The sequence below is a fragment of the Taudactylus pleione genome, unplaced genomic scaffold, assembly GCF_031769625.1.
Source record: "Taudactylus pleione unplaced genomic scaffold, aTauple2 ptg000347l, whole genome shotgun sequence".
Taxonomy (NCBI): domain Eukaryota; kingdom Metazoa; phylum Chordata; class Amphibia; order Anura; family Myobatrachidae; genus Taudactylus; species Taudactylus pleione.
Window position 1 is genome coordinate 1509097 of NW_028284748.1, and position 16917 is coordinate 1526013.

The 16917-nt window shown below is 42.1% G+C and overlaps 1 protein-coding gene across 6 annotated transcripts in view; it reads left to right on the plus strand.

Annotated features, from left to right (window-relative positions):
* The window catches only part of MPND (MPN domain containing), a 149738-nt gene that overhangs the window by 54489 nt on the left and 78332 nt on the right, over window positions 1-16917 (plus strand). For 4 of the 6 annotated variants that reach the window (XM_088444085.1, XM_088444083.1, XM_088444084.1 and 1 more), the window contains exons 2-5: window positions 7833-8043; window positions 10779-11009; window positions 11092-11206; window positions 12727-12799. In XM_088444085.1, the coding sequence (XP_088300211.1) occupies window positions 7840-8043; window positions 10779-11009; window positions 11092-11206; window positions 12727-12799 (623 nt within the window). In that variant the 5' untranslated portion in view covers window positions 7833-7839. Of the gene's footprint in view, window positions 1-2862; window positions 2885-7832; window positions 8044-10778; window positions 11010-11091; window positions 11207-12726; window positions 12800-16917 lie in introns of those variants that run through there. The other 2 variants (XM_088444081.1, XM_088444082.1) reach the window with 2 other exon arrangements.

Consider the following 16917-nt stretch of genomic DNA (forward strand, 5'->3'; position numbering starts at 1 on the left):
CTCTTATTGAGAGTCGACAGCAACTGATTCCAAATGCAAATGTCACACCTAGAATCAACTCCAGACCTTTTACCTGCTTAATTGATAATGAAATAACGAGGGAATAGCCCACACCTGTCCATGAAATAGCTTTTGAGTTGATAGTCCCATTACTTTTGGCCCCTTAAAAAGTGGGAGGCACATATAGAAACCGTTGTAATTCCTACACCGTTCACCTAATTTGGATGTAATTACCCTCAAATTAAATCTGAAAGTCTGTAGTTAAAGCACATCTTGTTTGTTTCATTTCAAAGCCATTGTGGTGGTGAATAGAGGCCAAAATATGAAAATTCTGTCAATGTCCCAATATTTATGCACCTGACTGTATATAGAAATATTTAATGCAGGGTTGCCTACCTTTAATATTCTCTTCCCGGGAGAAGCCCGGGTAAGAGAAGCAGCAGGGGGCCGAGAGGGGCGGGGCTTGACGAATCACGTCATTAAGCCCCGCCCCCTCGCGGTAAAATTGCCGCGATTGGGCACAATTTACATAGGGGGCGGGGCCAAATGCTGTGATTCATGCAGAATCACAGCTTAAGCCCCGCCCCCTTCACGGAGACCCGCGATTGCCGCGGGTATTCTCCTAATTCTGCCCACTTCACTAGGAAGTGGGCAGAATGCGGGAGAATTGCCTACCCTTCCGGGGGTGCGGGGGGTTACCCGAAAAATCGGGAGCCTCCCGCGAAAACCGGGAGGGTAGGCATGTATGATTTAATGCTTAAAAACTTTTATATCGGCAATCAGAAATTCCAATGACAAAATATTATTCTGCTTATTTAGCTCCGCTAAAGAGGACCACAGTGTGATGATTATTGAAGAGAAATCCAAAAGTAGTAGTTACTTGAAAGCAACAATAAATATGGAAACAGGCACAAATCTCAACCTCCTCCGTTAGGAAATGAGCTCACCACCAGCGCAGATGACAGTCCCCGGACACAGTCACAGAGTGGCAATGGTAGGTGAGATCCTCAGTGCTTTAGGATCTCCGTATGTTAGAATAATTTATCCAACAAGATAATGCTGGACAAGCGTCTAGCTGAAATTAACAATAGAGGAAATCCACAGTGTATTACGCTCCTCTTTAGGTGGAATCAGGCTACACACCTGTAGGGTACTAGACAGTGTCTAGTTGGAGCAACACTTGTGAAGCCAAAATCACGGGGAGGGAGAAAGCCACTCACGCTGGAATATTAAGCATCCATGTTGCAATCCATAGGGTCTCAATCAGTAGCAGGAGCTGCAGGTATTATTAGAATTCCTGTTTAAGGTCCTTAACGCATTTCTCCGTTTTTCCAATACAACGGTTTTATCAGAAATACTCTTCAGTTAATTTTTAATATTGTTGCGCCTGATTTAGATTTTTAGAATCTTTTGGTGAATCAAATGGGAATTTTGTTCCAAGTGCTTAGTGTTGTTTATTACATGCTGTTAATTTAAGCTGAGTAATATTTAGGTGAGTATCATAGGGGCATACATGCAGAATTTAATCCTCACCTCCCATTGCCTCAATGCAGCCCTGCCGTTTGCTGGCCAATTGCACAATTCGTGCCATGGCGCTGCAGAGGGCAGTGCCATGATAACGCAATTGTTCAAATTGTTTCCTCCAGCCCCTGGACCGCCCACATCACTGGAGATCGGGGAGACTGGTCTACTATCCTGGGAGTCCGATAGAACTCTCTTCCAAGAGAGTAGGCAAGAGACATGAGGGGTGGGTGAGACAGTGGACCTCTAACTACAGTATACTAAGATCTGTATCAAGGGCATTCTGTGTCAGAACAAAATCTAAATGTATAGAAGCGCACACCTGAAAATTATTTTTTGTAATGAGTGCAATTTTACATTATTTAACAGTAATTACAAATTATACGTATTTATATAGTGCCTTTGAGGAATGATATTTCCATGGATAAACAGACTATAAAGGTAAAAAAAATAAAAAATAACTACATTTAAAAAAATAAAATTAAAAATAGCACAATAGTGTATTTCATATGTCAGAACACAAGGACTGTAACTTATGCAGAAGGCAAAAAAAATGTTTAATAGTTGGGAAATCACGTAGACTACTAAAATTACACACGTCACATGCCATTTCCGTAAGGCAAGTAATTTTGCCTTGTGCTAGTACTGTAGGCAGACCACATCTGTTGTTCTGTGGCTGGCATTTACATAGGCTGCCATAATGAATTTGCAGCACTGTGCATGCACTCTATTGTGCAGAATAAGAGAAAATATTTGGAATAGAGGAGACAATAACCCCAGTAAGAAAATTGTTTAAGGTATAAGTATATCTCCACTGGAAAGTTAGCTTGTTTTATAATTTTTTGGTGGTGAGAATATATTATTGCCATTACTATATTCTCACCACCAAAAACTTAACAAAACAAGCTAACCTGGCTGAAGCAAAAGGCTGGCTATGAATTAGACAGACAGTAGACTCTGCCCACCTTTTTGACATAAATCAAGTGAGATGTTCATTTCATTCTGCAAATTTGGAAAAAATATTATACCCATTATAAATTATTAAGGCAAAGGCAGTGTCTAACCCTTACAGCATCCTATAGACCTCAATTACCTACAGTAAGAGTTTATCTGTGAGAGATGCCGCCACTATGTTGTTGGCCCCCTTTGGCCTTCTCTCTTCCGGGGAGCTGGGCATGATTCCAACGTGAAAAAAACTGGTCTCGGGTTGGCCCTGATAAGACTGTAGTAAGAGCTGCATCACAAGACAGCTTGCTAGAAAGCTCTGTCCTGGCGAATCCTCTCCCCGCACTTCTCAGGGTATTTTTCACAAAAAATACCCTGAGAATGTGTCTGCCGCAATGCCCCTGGGTGCAGTGTGCAGGTAAGTTATTTTATTTAATTATTTTCTGTTATAACTATTTATTTTCTCTTTGATCAGCCTGTGGTTTAGGGATGATCACAGAAGCCAGTGCCGGGTTCTGCTCTGCCTTACAGCATGAGGGAAGGACAAAACAGAAGTAGAGCAAACGGAGGGAAGCCTGCATAACACATTCTTGACAACTTTTGAAAAGCATTTCAGGGAGATTGTGTAAGCAACACCTATGAGTGCGGCAGTAATGTGAATGTGTAATGCTACATCTGAGAGATGTGCCATAAGACTGACTTACATCCAAAAGTAAACGAGTCTAAAAGTAGTTAGTAAGATCTATTTGTTAATGAAAACACACTGATACTTTCCATAAAATGCATGTAGCCATAGGGATCATTGTGCCTTATACCCAATGCAGGGAAATTGTACTAATGATCCTATTTGAATGTATATAGCTCTATTTTTTATTAATATAACAGCTACATAATGGGGGAAAGGTGCAATCAGGGAGATTGCTAGACTCTTCATGGAGTCAGGGAGATTGCTAGACTCTTCATGGAGTCAGGGAGATTGCTGCTGTTTCAGAGTCTCCCTGACAATGAGGGAGAATTGGCAAGTATGGCATTATACCATATGAAATGTGATCTGCATACTAAAAATAAGAGCATTTAAGGCAGGGCTTGACAAATCCTGGGGGCCAGGTCGCCATGGCGACTATATTTTGTTGCCTGGTGACCAGATTTTTCAGGGAGGGAGGATCCGAGGAAGCAGTTCCCCAGATTGCGGCTGTGCAAGGTATAGACAGGATTATAGGCGGGGCGACAACCCCGGGGCCCCCACACCTTGTCACCGACACTATAAAAAATCCGGAGTACAGTGTTTAGCTGTGTCAGCTCCGGTCCTTGGTCTCCTCGGCGGCTCAGCTGTTATTACCTGTTACCGCGGCTGCTGATTAGCTGTCACAGTACCAGTCTCGCGAGATGATGAGTCAAAGAGTAAGCAGCCACGGTGGCTCCTAGATTTTCGAAAAATATGTCGAGCCCTGATTTAAGGGCATGTAGAAGACTTTAGAAAATTCTCCTCCAAAAGCCCTTTGATACATTTAAGTGATACTAAAATAATGTGAAATGGGTTTTTAAACACTGTAGTCACCGTGATGTTCTCTGGATTATATGTCTGTCACAGTAATGTTCTCTTCATTATATAGCAGTCACTGTGTTGTTCTCTGCATTATATAGCAGTCACTGCAATGGTGTCTATTATATGGCAGTCACTGTGATGCTCTGTGGTGTGTGAGATACTGTAGTACACTTTTATGTAACAGGACTAAAATTGAGTTTTGCCCTCTCAAAACAAACATTTAAATCTTTACAATGTTGAACATCTGTATTAAAGCAAGCCTGGGGTTGGGTGGGCACAGAGCTAAATCTTTACCCTGGGTGACAGCAAACCTGGGTGGCATGATGTGAGTGGGGTGACATAATTTGGCTGTGGAGGGCATGTTGTGACTGGGTGGGCATGATGTGTCAGGGGGGAATGATGTGCCTGAGTGGGACGGTGCGTGATATGGTGCTTTCCGTACCGTGTGGCATATAGCTCTGTGATATAAATGTTTTCATTTATATGAAATATTGGCTATATATATAAGAACACCCACTTTATACAAACCACTCCGACATGGACAAAGCCCATATTAATAAAATGGGGGGAATTAATTTAGCCTCATAGAAAATGTTATTTAACTGAATAGCATTTCCCCGTGTGGCGCATCTAATTAGCCACTAATTGAATTCCCCCACAGTATATATGTATTTGTGCTGGTATCAATATAATGTGTGTTTAATGGTATGAATATAGTGTGTCTGTGTGACATGGCATTAATATAGTGTGTGTGAGATAGTGTTAATAAAATATGTGCGTAATTGTATAAATATGATGTGCATACCTGTGTGTGTGATGATATTAGTATATATATGTGTGTGTAATGGTATTAATGTGATATGTGTATGCGTGATGGTATTAATATGTGTGTGTAATGTTATTGATATGTTGTGTATGTTTGTGTGCTTACTTGATGCTACTTGATATATTAATATAATGTGTGTGTGATGGTAGTGGTGTATTAACGCTAGAGGAATCCCGTGTGCAGCGGGCCCCCCTCCTCTGAGCAGCAGAGACTGTCCTCCCACCCCGTCCATTCATATCCTTCTTTGATGAGTGGGTTCCCCCTGCTACGCGGCGCCTTCTTCCCAGTGACATTCGGGAAGATGGTACATGCACACAAGATAGTAAAGCCTCTGGCACAATGCCAGAGTATTTGCTTTCACTGCACTGTGCCATCTTTTTGAAGATGTCACTGCAAAAGATGGTGCCTCCTCCATAGGCCCTGCCCCTCCACAGAGTCAACCCCCATTTAGAGCTGCTTCCAGAAATTGCCCTGGCTATTTTTCATTCCAATCTACCCCTGTTCTGTAACCTGTATCTTACTGACCATTTTTTTGTGCTGTTCTCTGTGATACTTTTGCCTCCCTCCAAAAATTGGTGATACAGTTTATCTCGTCTGACAAAAAAGTCATGGCTCGCATTCTCCAAAGACCCTCCTTAGCAGGTGGCCTGTATATCACAAACATCCGTAAATATTACTATGTTTCTCGACTAACACAGCGTGTACAGCGGCATTCTGCACTATGTACCAAAGTTTGTGTGGATATGGAGTCTGTGGCTGTTGGTGGTTACTCTGTTTGCTCCCTTTTGTGGCTCCCATCTGTACACATATCACATACCTGCAGCCATATCACATCTTAGTCCAGCACCTCCTGGTCATATGGACACACTGCAAATTAATGTACAACCTCTAACCCTCTTCACTTCCTGTAGTCCCTGCTCTCTCTATCTATGTCTTCTTTATGGCTCAGAGCAAGCTTTTTGCTTCTGACCCACCTCCCAAGGGCAGGGATTTTCCATCACTTTGCAAACCAAAGAGACTACCCTGAATTATCAAGAGGGCGGTTCCTCCAGTACCTGCATTTCAGAAACGTTTTCAGTTTGATTTTGACATGCCTTGGGTGTCAGCCCTTTTCTCCAGTTGAGTTCCTTTGCCTAGTGGGACTGGAGGACCCTGCAACCTTTTCTCTACTACTGGTAGTAGGACGGACAATTTTTGGTTGAACACTTGCAACATTTTGGAGGGAGTGTTGAAATCCTCCATTAATGTGTCCATTAAGGAATATGCCTATAAGATTTTACTCATAATGTTCCCTCTAGGCGTCATGGCATTTAACCAGGTGCTTCAGACTCCTGTTGGAGGAACTGCACTCAGACTGATTCCTATCAGCATGTCTGGTCGAGCTGCCCTATATCCCAGATGGAGTACATTAGGCTGGTTACACACCTAAAGATTTTCTGTCCAACCATCAAACTAGTTGATTGGTTGGAATGAAAATCTGGTAAGGTATGAAAGCAAATGACAATCAGCAATTTGCTCCCAAACACCGGAAAATGGACAAAAACTGTTGTTTGAACAAATTGTTTAGATCAAACATTTAACAAACTTGTCTGAACGACCATTTTCAGCTGTTTTCTGGCATTTAGGAGCAAATTGCTGATAATCATTTACTACCATACGTTACCAGATTTTCATTCCAACCAATCAACTAGTTGGATGGTTGGACAGAAAATCTTTAGGTGTGTACCCAGCTTTACAAGCATCCTGCTGAATCCTGTGCAATGGTGGACTTTGTGGTTTAATCAGCCTCTCACAGCTCTACTTGTAAACATTAAGGGGTCTACTTACTAAGCAGTATTAGGAGACAGAGTGAAAAGTGATAAGAACGTGATAAGGTGCCAGCCAATCAGCTCCCAACTGTCATCTCACAGGCTGTGTTTGAAAAATGACAGTTGGGAGCTGATTGGCTGGCACCTTATCACCTTCTTATCACTTTTCACTCTGTCTCCTAACACTGCTTAGTAAATAGACCCCTTAATTCTACTAAATGGAAATATACACATATAATGCAGAATATTGTTCTGTTGAAAAGGCAAGAAAATCAGAATACCGCTAGAATATTGCACTTAAAGGAAACGCTCTGGGAACAGTGGCAGGTGGGGAGTTTGACTGGGGCGGTACACCTGTCAAACCGTAACTCAGGTGTCCTAAGGCGAGCTCAGGGAGGACAGAAACCTCCCGTGGAGCAGAAGGGCAAAAGCTTCTGTCATTAATCTATTAGTGCAACATATTAGAGTAATATTGCTCCATATTTACCTACTTTTGAAAAAAGCATTTCAGGGAGATAGTGAAAGTAACACTTATGAGCGCGCGTTAAAGTGGACGTGTACTGCTACATCTGTGAGGTGTGACATAAAATTGATCTACATCCAAATATAAATGAGCCCCAAAGCAGTTAATACTAACTATTTGTTGTTGAAATTACACTGATACTTTTCAGAAAATGCATGTAGCCATAGGGATCATTGTGCCATCTAACTAATGCAGCGAAATGATACTAATGATCCCATTTAAATGTATATATCTCTGTCTTTATTTCTATACTGTATATACAGCTACATAATTGGGGTAAGTTGCAATCAGGGAGAATACTAGACTCTTCAGGGAGGCAGGGAGATTGCTAATATTTCAGGGAGTCTACCTGACAATCAGGGAGAGTAGGCAAGTATGCATTGCTCTAGTGTTCATGTTCCTTTTAACCTCTTTACACAAAAATAAGAAAGATTCTCTTATTTTTTTTACATGGCATTATCGATTTTTATTATTATTTTTTTTTACTTAACACATGCCTTATTCAATAGTCACATGACATATTTTTAAATAATAAAAGTATATATAAAAGCAGTAAATGCAAACTACAGTAATATATGACATAATGCAAATCAACATATGTATTATGTATTGAGAAATATGAATGTTTTCTGATATATCTCAAAGTATGTACTTTTCTTATAGATCTCTAATGGAGGAACAATCCTCCTGGGGTGAGGATGGACTGGAAGAAGATGAAGAGGAACTGGAGGATACTGAGGTGGATAACTCCGGAAGAGCACCCCAGTCTGGGAAGGCAAGCAGCTTTTTGACGAAGAGGGGCATCACCCTAAGGGTTCTCCTGAAGGATGGCTTGATCGAGCCTGGCCAAGGGGTCCTATCTATACACTACCTAGTGAGATCATACACTTTTTTAGTTTTATGTGTAGTCAATACCAAAAATGTTGTACTTTATAGCAGTTGAGATAACTATAGCTGTCTAACAGAGCTCTATTGGTAGATTATATATGACCGTATCTTGACCAACTGTAGTATAATAAACCATGTTCTACAAATAGCAAGACTGTATGCTCTTTATTTGTGTTTTGGAGTGCCTTTGTGTTCGATTCCTTCAATTCAACAAATGGTGGTTGTTGAAAACTGCAGATTATTGTAAAGTCAAATGTTTGGTGATGTCTGTGCTGTTCATCATCTGCTTTACAGACAAGTACAAACTATACAGTTAGTGAGCAGATTATTAAGTAAACTTTCCCTTCCCATTCAAGTGATGACAGCAGCATTTGTGCAGAGCCCATGCTATTTAATGCATGAACAAACTTGTTTATGTTTTAATTTCTTCCTTATCAGTTAAGGCGTTTGGCCTTGATCTCGGAAGTCCAGATGTTTTTGTAGGGTGTACTACATGTACAGCCCTCCAATGTTCCCCCAGTATTTCTGTGGGGTTTGAACATGGCTTTGTGTGCCTTACAGAGTGTTCTGTTTGAACCTTTAGATTCAGTTGACTTGAAGATGCTAGCCTAGAAACTGGTGCTTTTGCAGGCCATTTCTTTGTCCCGTAGGGTCTCGTTGTACACCCTGTTGTGTTAATTGCTCTTTCTGGTTTTTCACTGATATAGGTGCTAAGTACTACATCTTCTTTTCAGCCCAAGGTAGTTTCAAGGTCCATGTTAACCAGGAGATTGTGGTTCCTGCTCAGGAGAGTGTGTTCATCCAATGATGTTGTGAGAGGTCTAAAGATTTATGTTGATAGAATGAAAGTAGTTTTGTTTTATGATTTTCAGAAAAGATGCTGGCCAGCCTCTAAGCAAACTATTACTCGTTGGATTACAGAAGTAATTAATTAGTGGGTGCATGGGTTCCAGTTTCAGACCACTTGAGGACCCATTCTACTTGGCCAGTGGGGGGCTCATGGGCAGCTTGGCGTGTTGGGCAATTGTGCGGAGTGGTGACTTGGTCTCAAAGCATATTTCTTTACCCTTTTTTTCTCCAAGGTTTGATATTTCTCCAGGGACTTAACTATGGGTGTGGGAGCGGTGATGCTGCACAGAGCACAGGGCTTTGTGGGCGACACCATCGCTACCCAACGGCCCTCACTTCTGGCTAGCAGGGTGCCTGTAATTGCACCCTGCAGTCAGAATCGTTGCTGCAGTACTGCCCGGAGCATCCATTGACATCATCCCGTCAGGGGGTATGGCTGGCCTAAAGTGCAGTGCCTGCTGGTTATGGAACTGTAAATATCCCCCTATATCACACTACAAATGACACAAGCAAAATTAACAAAGCTGAGAGACCCTGAGCTTCCATTCATTGCCAGCCAATCACAAGTGACTAATATGGGAATCCCAAGAGTCCCTGATTTGAGCATTTCACTTGACCTATTTTGTAATTGTGCAGGTGGATAATTTTATTCTGGGGATTTCTTAGGTTTTGGTGATTTTTTTTATTTAGTAAGACTGGGAATGATTGGGGTAATTTTCTGTGAAACACAAAGTCAAATTCTGCTTGTAAAATGTGCAAAATGTTATGACCAAGAATGGAATAAGATGGATATTTGTTAGCATATACGCTATAAGGGAGCAGCAGAAAGTATAATCGAACAGGAACTTTTTTGCACAAACAGGACCAAACACATGGAGGAAAAGGCCAAAAAAAAAAAAAACCTTTATCAGAGTCTGGATAAACACCCCCCCTTGCTACCTTCTTTTTTATGTAATTTGGGACTCATTTTTCAATAAGTTTTATCATGCGAAACAAGTTTTAAAATAATGGTGCTCCAACCAGTTGGCTCCTAACTTTCATCTGTTTGAAAAATGACAGTTGGGAGCACTGGTGGCTCCAGGGGTGAGGCTGCAGCGCAGTCCAAAATTCAAATAGGGGAGCCACACCAACTGCCAGTGAGTCCCAACCGCCTATGTTTGGCAGAGTTTGAAATGACAGTTGCTGTGGCTCCCCTATTTGTATTTTGGACTGCGCTGCAGCCCCACCTCTGGAGCCTCCACCAGTTGGAAGTAGATTGGGTTGAGCACCATTTATCATACACAACGAGTTTTAATACTTGTTGGTATGATAAAACTCGTTCATAAATGAGCCCCTTTATCAGTAGCTGAACACCAATGATATGTGCGGGTATAATGCACATAGGACCTCAGAGTAGTGTGCAAAACCAATGGTTGTGAGAGACCTGCGCATGCGCAGTATCTGTACTGCACATGTGCAGGTCTGCCTCTGCTAGATCGCTCGCAGTTCCCCCAATCTGCAGCATGATTGACATGCTGCGGTGTTTGAGGCTCAGAGCAGGGGCGGCAACTGGGACCGTTTTACAAAACGGAGGTGTATTGCCCCCATTTTGTAAGCATGGCTAGGCCAGGATCTGCGTCTTCTAATGCCAACTTCCTGGCCCCGGTCGAGCAGTTGTAGGCTTACTCAGATGGCCAATGGCTACAATGGTGATCCGATGCAGCGTTTTAGGATGCAGCAACATCCAGATCTGCGATGCAGTCAGGAGGCGTCTATTTACACCAGACATTGCTTTAGAACTGGTTATTTCTTTTATAGGTGTTTTTATTTGGATTAATTTGGTGATTGGTTAAAACAAAATTACAAAAATAAACCTTCATTTTTGTTTGTCAGGGAAGAAAATTTTTGGGTGACCTCTTAGTCGATGGAAAAATTATATGGCAGGAGAGTGGGCAAGCATTTAACTCCCCCAGTGCATGGGCCACACACTGCAAACGACTAGTTAACCCTGCTAAGAAATCTGGTTGTGGATGGGCATCCGTACGGTACAAAGGACAGAAATTAGACCAGTACAAAACAGCTTGGCTGAGACAGAATCAGCTTCATGGGTCAACTGCTGAAGGTGTGAGTAAACTTGGCAATTTTTTACATTCTGTCATATGATGCAATGCAACATCGTTCCTATGTATAATACTTGTGCTTTCAGCAGAGTCCACTAACTGAGGGGGAGGAAGACGATCTGCTGGAAGAGGAGGCAGAAGTGTTCTCTCGATATGGAAAGATAGGTAACATGGAGCCAAATGGCAGCAAGAAAGAACAGGGTAAGGGATACAGAACGTGGGCAAAATGTGGAATGGGGTTCCAGTTATTATTATTTTTGATTAAAGCAAGCTGTTCATGCTGGTATGGTTAGTTCAGCAATGCCAGGTTGATCACATGGGATCCTTGTAGTAGCGTAGAGCAGTGTTGGCTAACCTTGACACTCCAGCTGTTGTGGAACTATATATCCCAGCATGCCCTGCCACAGTTTTAGCATGCCCTAATAGCAAAACTGTAGCAGTGCATGCTGGGTTATGTAGTTCCATAACAGCTGGAGTGTCAAGGTTAGCCAACACTGGTGTAGAGCCTTGGGGTGTAGTAAGGCAGACATATAAAATAAGGATAATTCCACAGTGCTGAGACTCTGCCAATTAAAATTGATGAAACACAGTTCAACTTGTTCCTGATTATCAATACAGGAAGAAGAAGCTGTTGGAGCAATAAGTGGGTGAGATCTCCAGATCTACAGGAGTTTCTGCATGGGGCCACCACAATCTTGCTGTTTGGTGGATGCAGCAGTAGCTAAAAACAAATATTTTTTTTTCCAGAATTATTCTGTTAGTTACAGGTAATTTATTGGTGAACTGCAATACGGGAGTTAGGTTCTGAAATTAAATTTATAGATGTATAAGATTACATCTAGTCTCAATATGCCATGTAGCATGATATGCCTGGCGTGAGTGAGCCATTAGGTCCCGTGCTACTCTGCTAGCGTCGGGCGTCTTTTTTTGATGTTGAAAATGCGTCTAATTCACGATGCGATGTGACTAGGATGCACCAGGAGACTCCACTGATTAATTTGATTATTCAACACTTGTATATCTGTGTGCAGCGAGTAAATGAACCACAACGGAACTGGGAATAAAAAAAAAGCTGCGGCTGTTACCTTGTAGCACTTCATATACAGATTCAGAGACTCATTCGCACAGAAATGAACATATATATATATATATATATATATATATATACATACATATATATATATATATACATGTGTGTGTTGCATATCAAATTAATTAGCACAGTCTGCTGGTAGTCCTAGTTGCATTGCATTGCAAATTAGACACATTTTCAACAAAATACGAAAAAAAAGGTGCCCGGCTCTAGCAAAGCCTCATGCAACTTGGCGCACCAAGGGAGCTTTTTAGTGCCACTACACCAAAAATGTGTAAGAACACTTTTGTAAATATGTTTTGAACATATCCACTAGTCATGTTGTCTTGTGGGGTCTAATACACTCTGCATGTACGTATATTATAGTGCTTTTTTTATGTTATGTTATTCTGGAAAATGTTAGTGTGGCATCTCTTATTATGGTAGTACAAAAATTAATTCTGATTTCTTATATGATGTTAGAATCTTTGTGCACATGAATGTGCATGCCAAAACAATTTCACCAAATTAAAATTATTGCTGGATTTTTAAGATAATGCCCGATAACATATCTTTGTCATGCCTCCTATAAATTTTATTTTGCATCCCATATTCTGTGCTTACATTGCTTTGCAAATCCTCATTACAGTTCAGAGATGCAGCCACGTTGACAGTCGTACACCTGTGAGATTTTCCACACTAGGTAGTCGGGATTCGGCAAGGTAAAAATAGATTTTTTTTCTTACTTATCGTTTTTAAAATCTGTTTTATTAAAGTTTCACAATATAATGAATAAAGAGAAACTATTGTAGGACATATATCAAATACATATGCATAAAGGTGCCTAGAGCAATAATGACTAAGACATTGTAATTGAGCTGGCATATTTAGAATGTAAAACTAGGCATGAAGAGAACAGCAAGGTAAATTGTAATATTGCAAAACATATATATTTTGAGAGGAGTAGACAAGGGAGACGCAATAGGAAGGAAAGAGGAGGATAGATAGGAATGTGAGAATAGGCTATTTAGGGTAAAAAAACCCTGATATAAACAAAGTCCAATTACTGAATGAGACATAGCAACTGGAATACATAATGAAGAGGCATAAAATTAAGCATGAGTACAGTACAGCCTTGGCCAAAAGTTTTGAGAATGACACAAGTATTGGTTTTCACAAAGTTTGCTGCTTCAGTGTTTTTAGACCTTTTTGTCAGATGTTACTATGGTATACTGAAGTAAAATTACAAGCATTTCATAAGTGTCAAAGGCGTTTATTGACAATTACATTAAGTTTATGCAAAGAGTCTATATTTGCAGTGTTGACCCTTCTTTTTCAAGACCTCTGCAATTCGCCCTGGCATGCTGTCAATCAACTTCTGGGCCAAATACTGACTGGTGGCCGCCCATTCTTGCCTAATCAATGCTTGGAGTTTGTCAGAATTTGTGGGATTTTGTTTGTCCACCCGCCTCTTGAGGATTGACCACAAGTTCTCAATGGGATTAAGGTCTGGGGAGTTTCCTGGCCATGGACCCAAAATTTCAATGTTTTGTTTCCCGAGCCACTTAGTTATCACTTTTGCCTTATGGCAAGTTGCTCCATCATGCATTGTTCATCACCAAACTGTTCTTCGATGGTTTCGAGAAGTTGCTCTTGGAGGATGTTATGGTACCATTCTTTATTCATGGCTGTGTTCTTAGGCAAAATTGTGAGTGAGCTCACTCTCTTGGCTGAGAAGCAACCCCACACATGAATGGTCACAGGATGCTTTACTGTTGGCATGACACAGCACTGATGGTAGCGCTCACATTTCCTTCTCCGGGCAAGCGTTTTTTCAGATGCCTCAAACAATCTGAAATAACTTTACCCCAGCCCTCTGCAGTCCAATCCCTGTACCTTTTTCAGAATATCAGTCTGTCCATGATGGTTTTCCTGGAGACTAGTGGCTACTTTGTTGCCCTTCTTGACACCAGGCCATCCACTCCAAAAGTCTTCGCCTCACTGTGCGTGAAGATGCACTCACACCTGCCTGCTGCCATTCCTGAGCATGCTCTGCACTGGTGGTGCCCCGATCCCGCAGCTGAATCAACTTTAGGAGACAGTATTGGCGCTTGCTGGACATTCTTGGGCACCCTGAAGCCTTCTTCACGACTGTTGAACCTCCTTGAAGTTCTTGATGATCCGATAAATGGTTGATTTAGGTGCAATCTTACTAGCAGCAATATCCTTGCCTGTGAAGCCCTTTTTGTGCAAAGCAATAAATAATGACTGCACATTTTTCCTTGCAGATAACCATGCTTAGCAGAGGACGAACAATGATTTCAAGCTCCACCCTCCTTTTAAAGCATTTGTCTGTAAAACTACTACCCCCGTCCAAAGTGCTGTACGCGATCGCGAAAAGTGCTGTTAATGTGCGGCCAAAATGGGTGACTTCTTGCCCATTTCAGCTCACACCCCCCTGGGGCTGCGAGCTGAAATGGTGCGCCGGCAGCTGATCGTGCCCGACAGGAGCAACAATTGAATGGCTCCTGTCGGGTGCGTAGGGGGCGATACAACTGAATACCCCCCAAAGAGTTTTAAAAAAATTTCTTGGGATAGAGGATCCGGTTTATCAATGTAAAGTCCCCATTTATTGTTGATGTCAGGTAGGGTTGCTCGTCTATTGACATATAGTAATTGAAGTGCTTTTACTTTAACCTCTTGGGGGTATATTTATCAACGTTCGTTTTTAATTTCGTTTTGATGTTCGATTTAGCTCACCTCGAATCGAAAATAGAAATCCCTCTTCAGATCCCACATTTACTAAAATTCGATTTTAGAAGCATTTTCTAAATCGAATTCGATTTGGTTCATTTTTGAACTTTGATTTGCATGTTCACATACAAAACGAACAGAAAAGCCCACTTCAAAATGAACTTCAAAGCCTCTACTGAATAGAGCTGCTTCATGCTTTCATTTTCAGCATGAACAGTTCATTTTTACACAGATATATGCATACATCAGTGAGATGCATGCATGTATCCTACTATAAAAAGCTTATAAAGAGTTTAATTAATAAAAAAAATGACGTGGGCCCCCCCCCTAAAACAGAACCAGCCTGGACTTTTCATAGCCAGTCCTGGTTGTGGAAGTACAGGGGAAAAATTGCGTAGGGTACACCCTGTACTTAGCACAACCAGCACTGGGCTCTGATCCTGTCCTGGTTCTGGAATTACAGGGGAAAAAATGCGTAGGGTTCCCCTGTAATCTCCAGAACCAGCACCAGACCCTTTCTAGCGGGTAGCTGATGCCACAGCCAGTGGAGCCCCCCAGCCAAAGCATCAGCCCTGACCACTAGTCAGGCCAGGCCAGGGATCCCCGGGGAGTTGGGGATCCCCCGAATAAAGGGGTCCCCCTCTCCAGGCCTAGGCTGATAGCCCGGGCAATCCAGAGTGAAAAATGATAAGGTGCCAGCCAATCAGCTCCTGACTGCCATCTTACAGGCTGTGTTTGAAAAATGACAGTTGGGAGCTGATTGGCTGGCACCTTATTGCTTTTCACTCTGCCTCATAACACTGCTTAGTAAATAGACCGAATGCATAACTGAACAGACAAACAAACCGACCAATTAATGTTGAAAAAATTTTATATTTATAAATATTTATATACATATTCCATCGACAAAAAACCTTACGGTTTCACATGTCCCATTAAGGCTTCTTAGATATGATCTGAAATTTCACAAAATGTTCTGAATTTGTGCCACTCAAACTAAAAAAAGCAATGAAATTACGATCATTAAGGCAGACGTCTTAATGGATGTGTTCCTTGCGCAATACAGATATGGTATGCCATCACACCCTGTGGTTAACTGCAGATTCAGGACTCTCACAGTGAGATTGCTGTCACTCACAAAATGGTGGAGCTGCTAATTCACAGAATTGTGTGCTCATTGGAATATACACATGCAGTCTATGCAACTGAGGTCTGAGCAGTTATGTGGCCACACATCCCACTCAGTGCCCACAATCTTCCCATTCGTTTACCACAACAATCCCACTGGGTTCCAACATCTTTGTCACTCCATACATCCATCTCATTTAGAATACACATTCAGCTATTTAATTTCTGAAACTATCATACTCTGTCTATGCATGTACATTATCTTCGCCTCTATGCTGGTATACCTTCCCCAATCTCTGCAGCTGTGTGGTCTCCTAATTGTGCTAGTTCTTTATTCTCTCAACCGCACGAATCTGTCTTTCCCCATCCGCGCCGCCCTGTCTTCCTGCATCCGTACTACTCTGTTTCCTTCCATCTGCACCACCATCTTCCCCCTAGTCACACCACTTTGTCTTCCCCTCATCTCTGCCACTCTTCCTCCATCTACACCACTCTGCCCCCCAACCGTGGCAATCTGTCTTTCCCCTCATCCGCACCAATCTGTCTTTCCCAATCTCTACTGATGTGTGTTCTCCCTTTGTGCTAGTCTGTATTCTGTCATCCGTACCAATCTGTCTTTACCCAGCTGCGCTGCTCTGTCTTCCCCCATCCATGCCACTGTGTACCCCTATCCACGTTTCTGCTCTCCCAAACTGTGCCTCTCCCCTGCATCCGCACCACTGTTTTCCACACATCTGCATCGCTTTGTTCCCCCCATCCGCACAATTGTTTTCCACCCATCTGCATCACTTTGGCTGCTTCCCATCAGTGCTGCTTAAGATACCCCTGGGAGGTGGGTTGATGAACTATGCAGGTGAACTATGGGTCCCGGCAAGCCTCCACAGCATGCTGGTACTAGGAAAACCACAAGTACCAGCAAACAGGGAATTTTGGGCCCACTGGTACCTGTAGTACATCT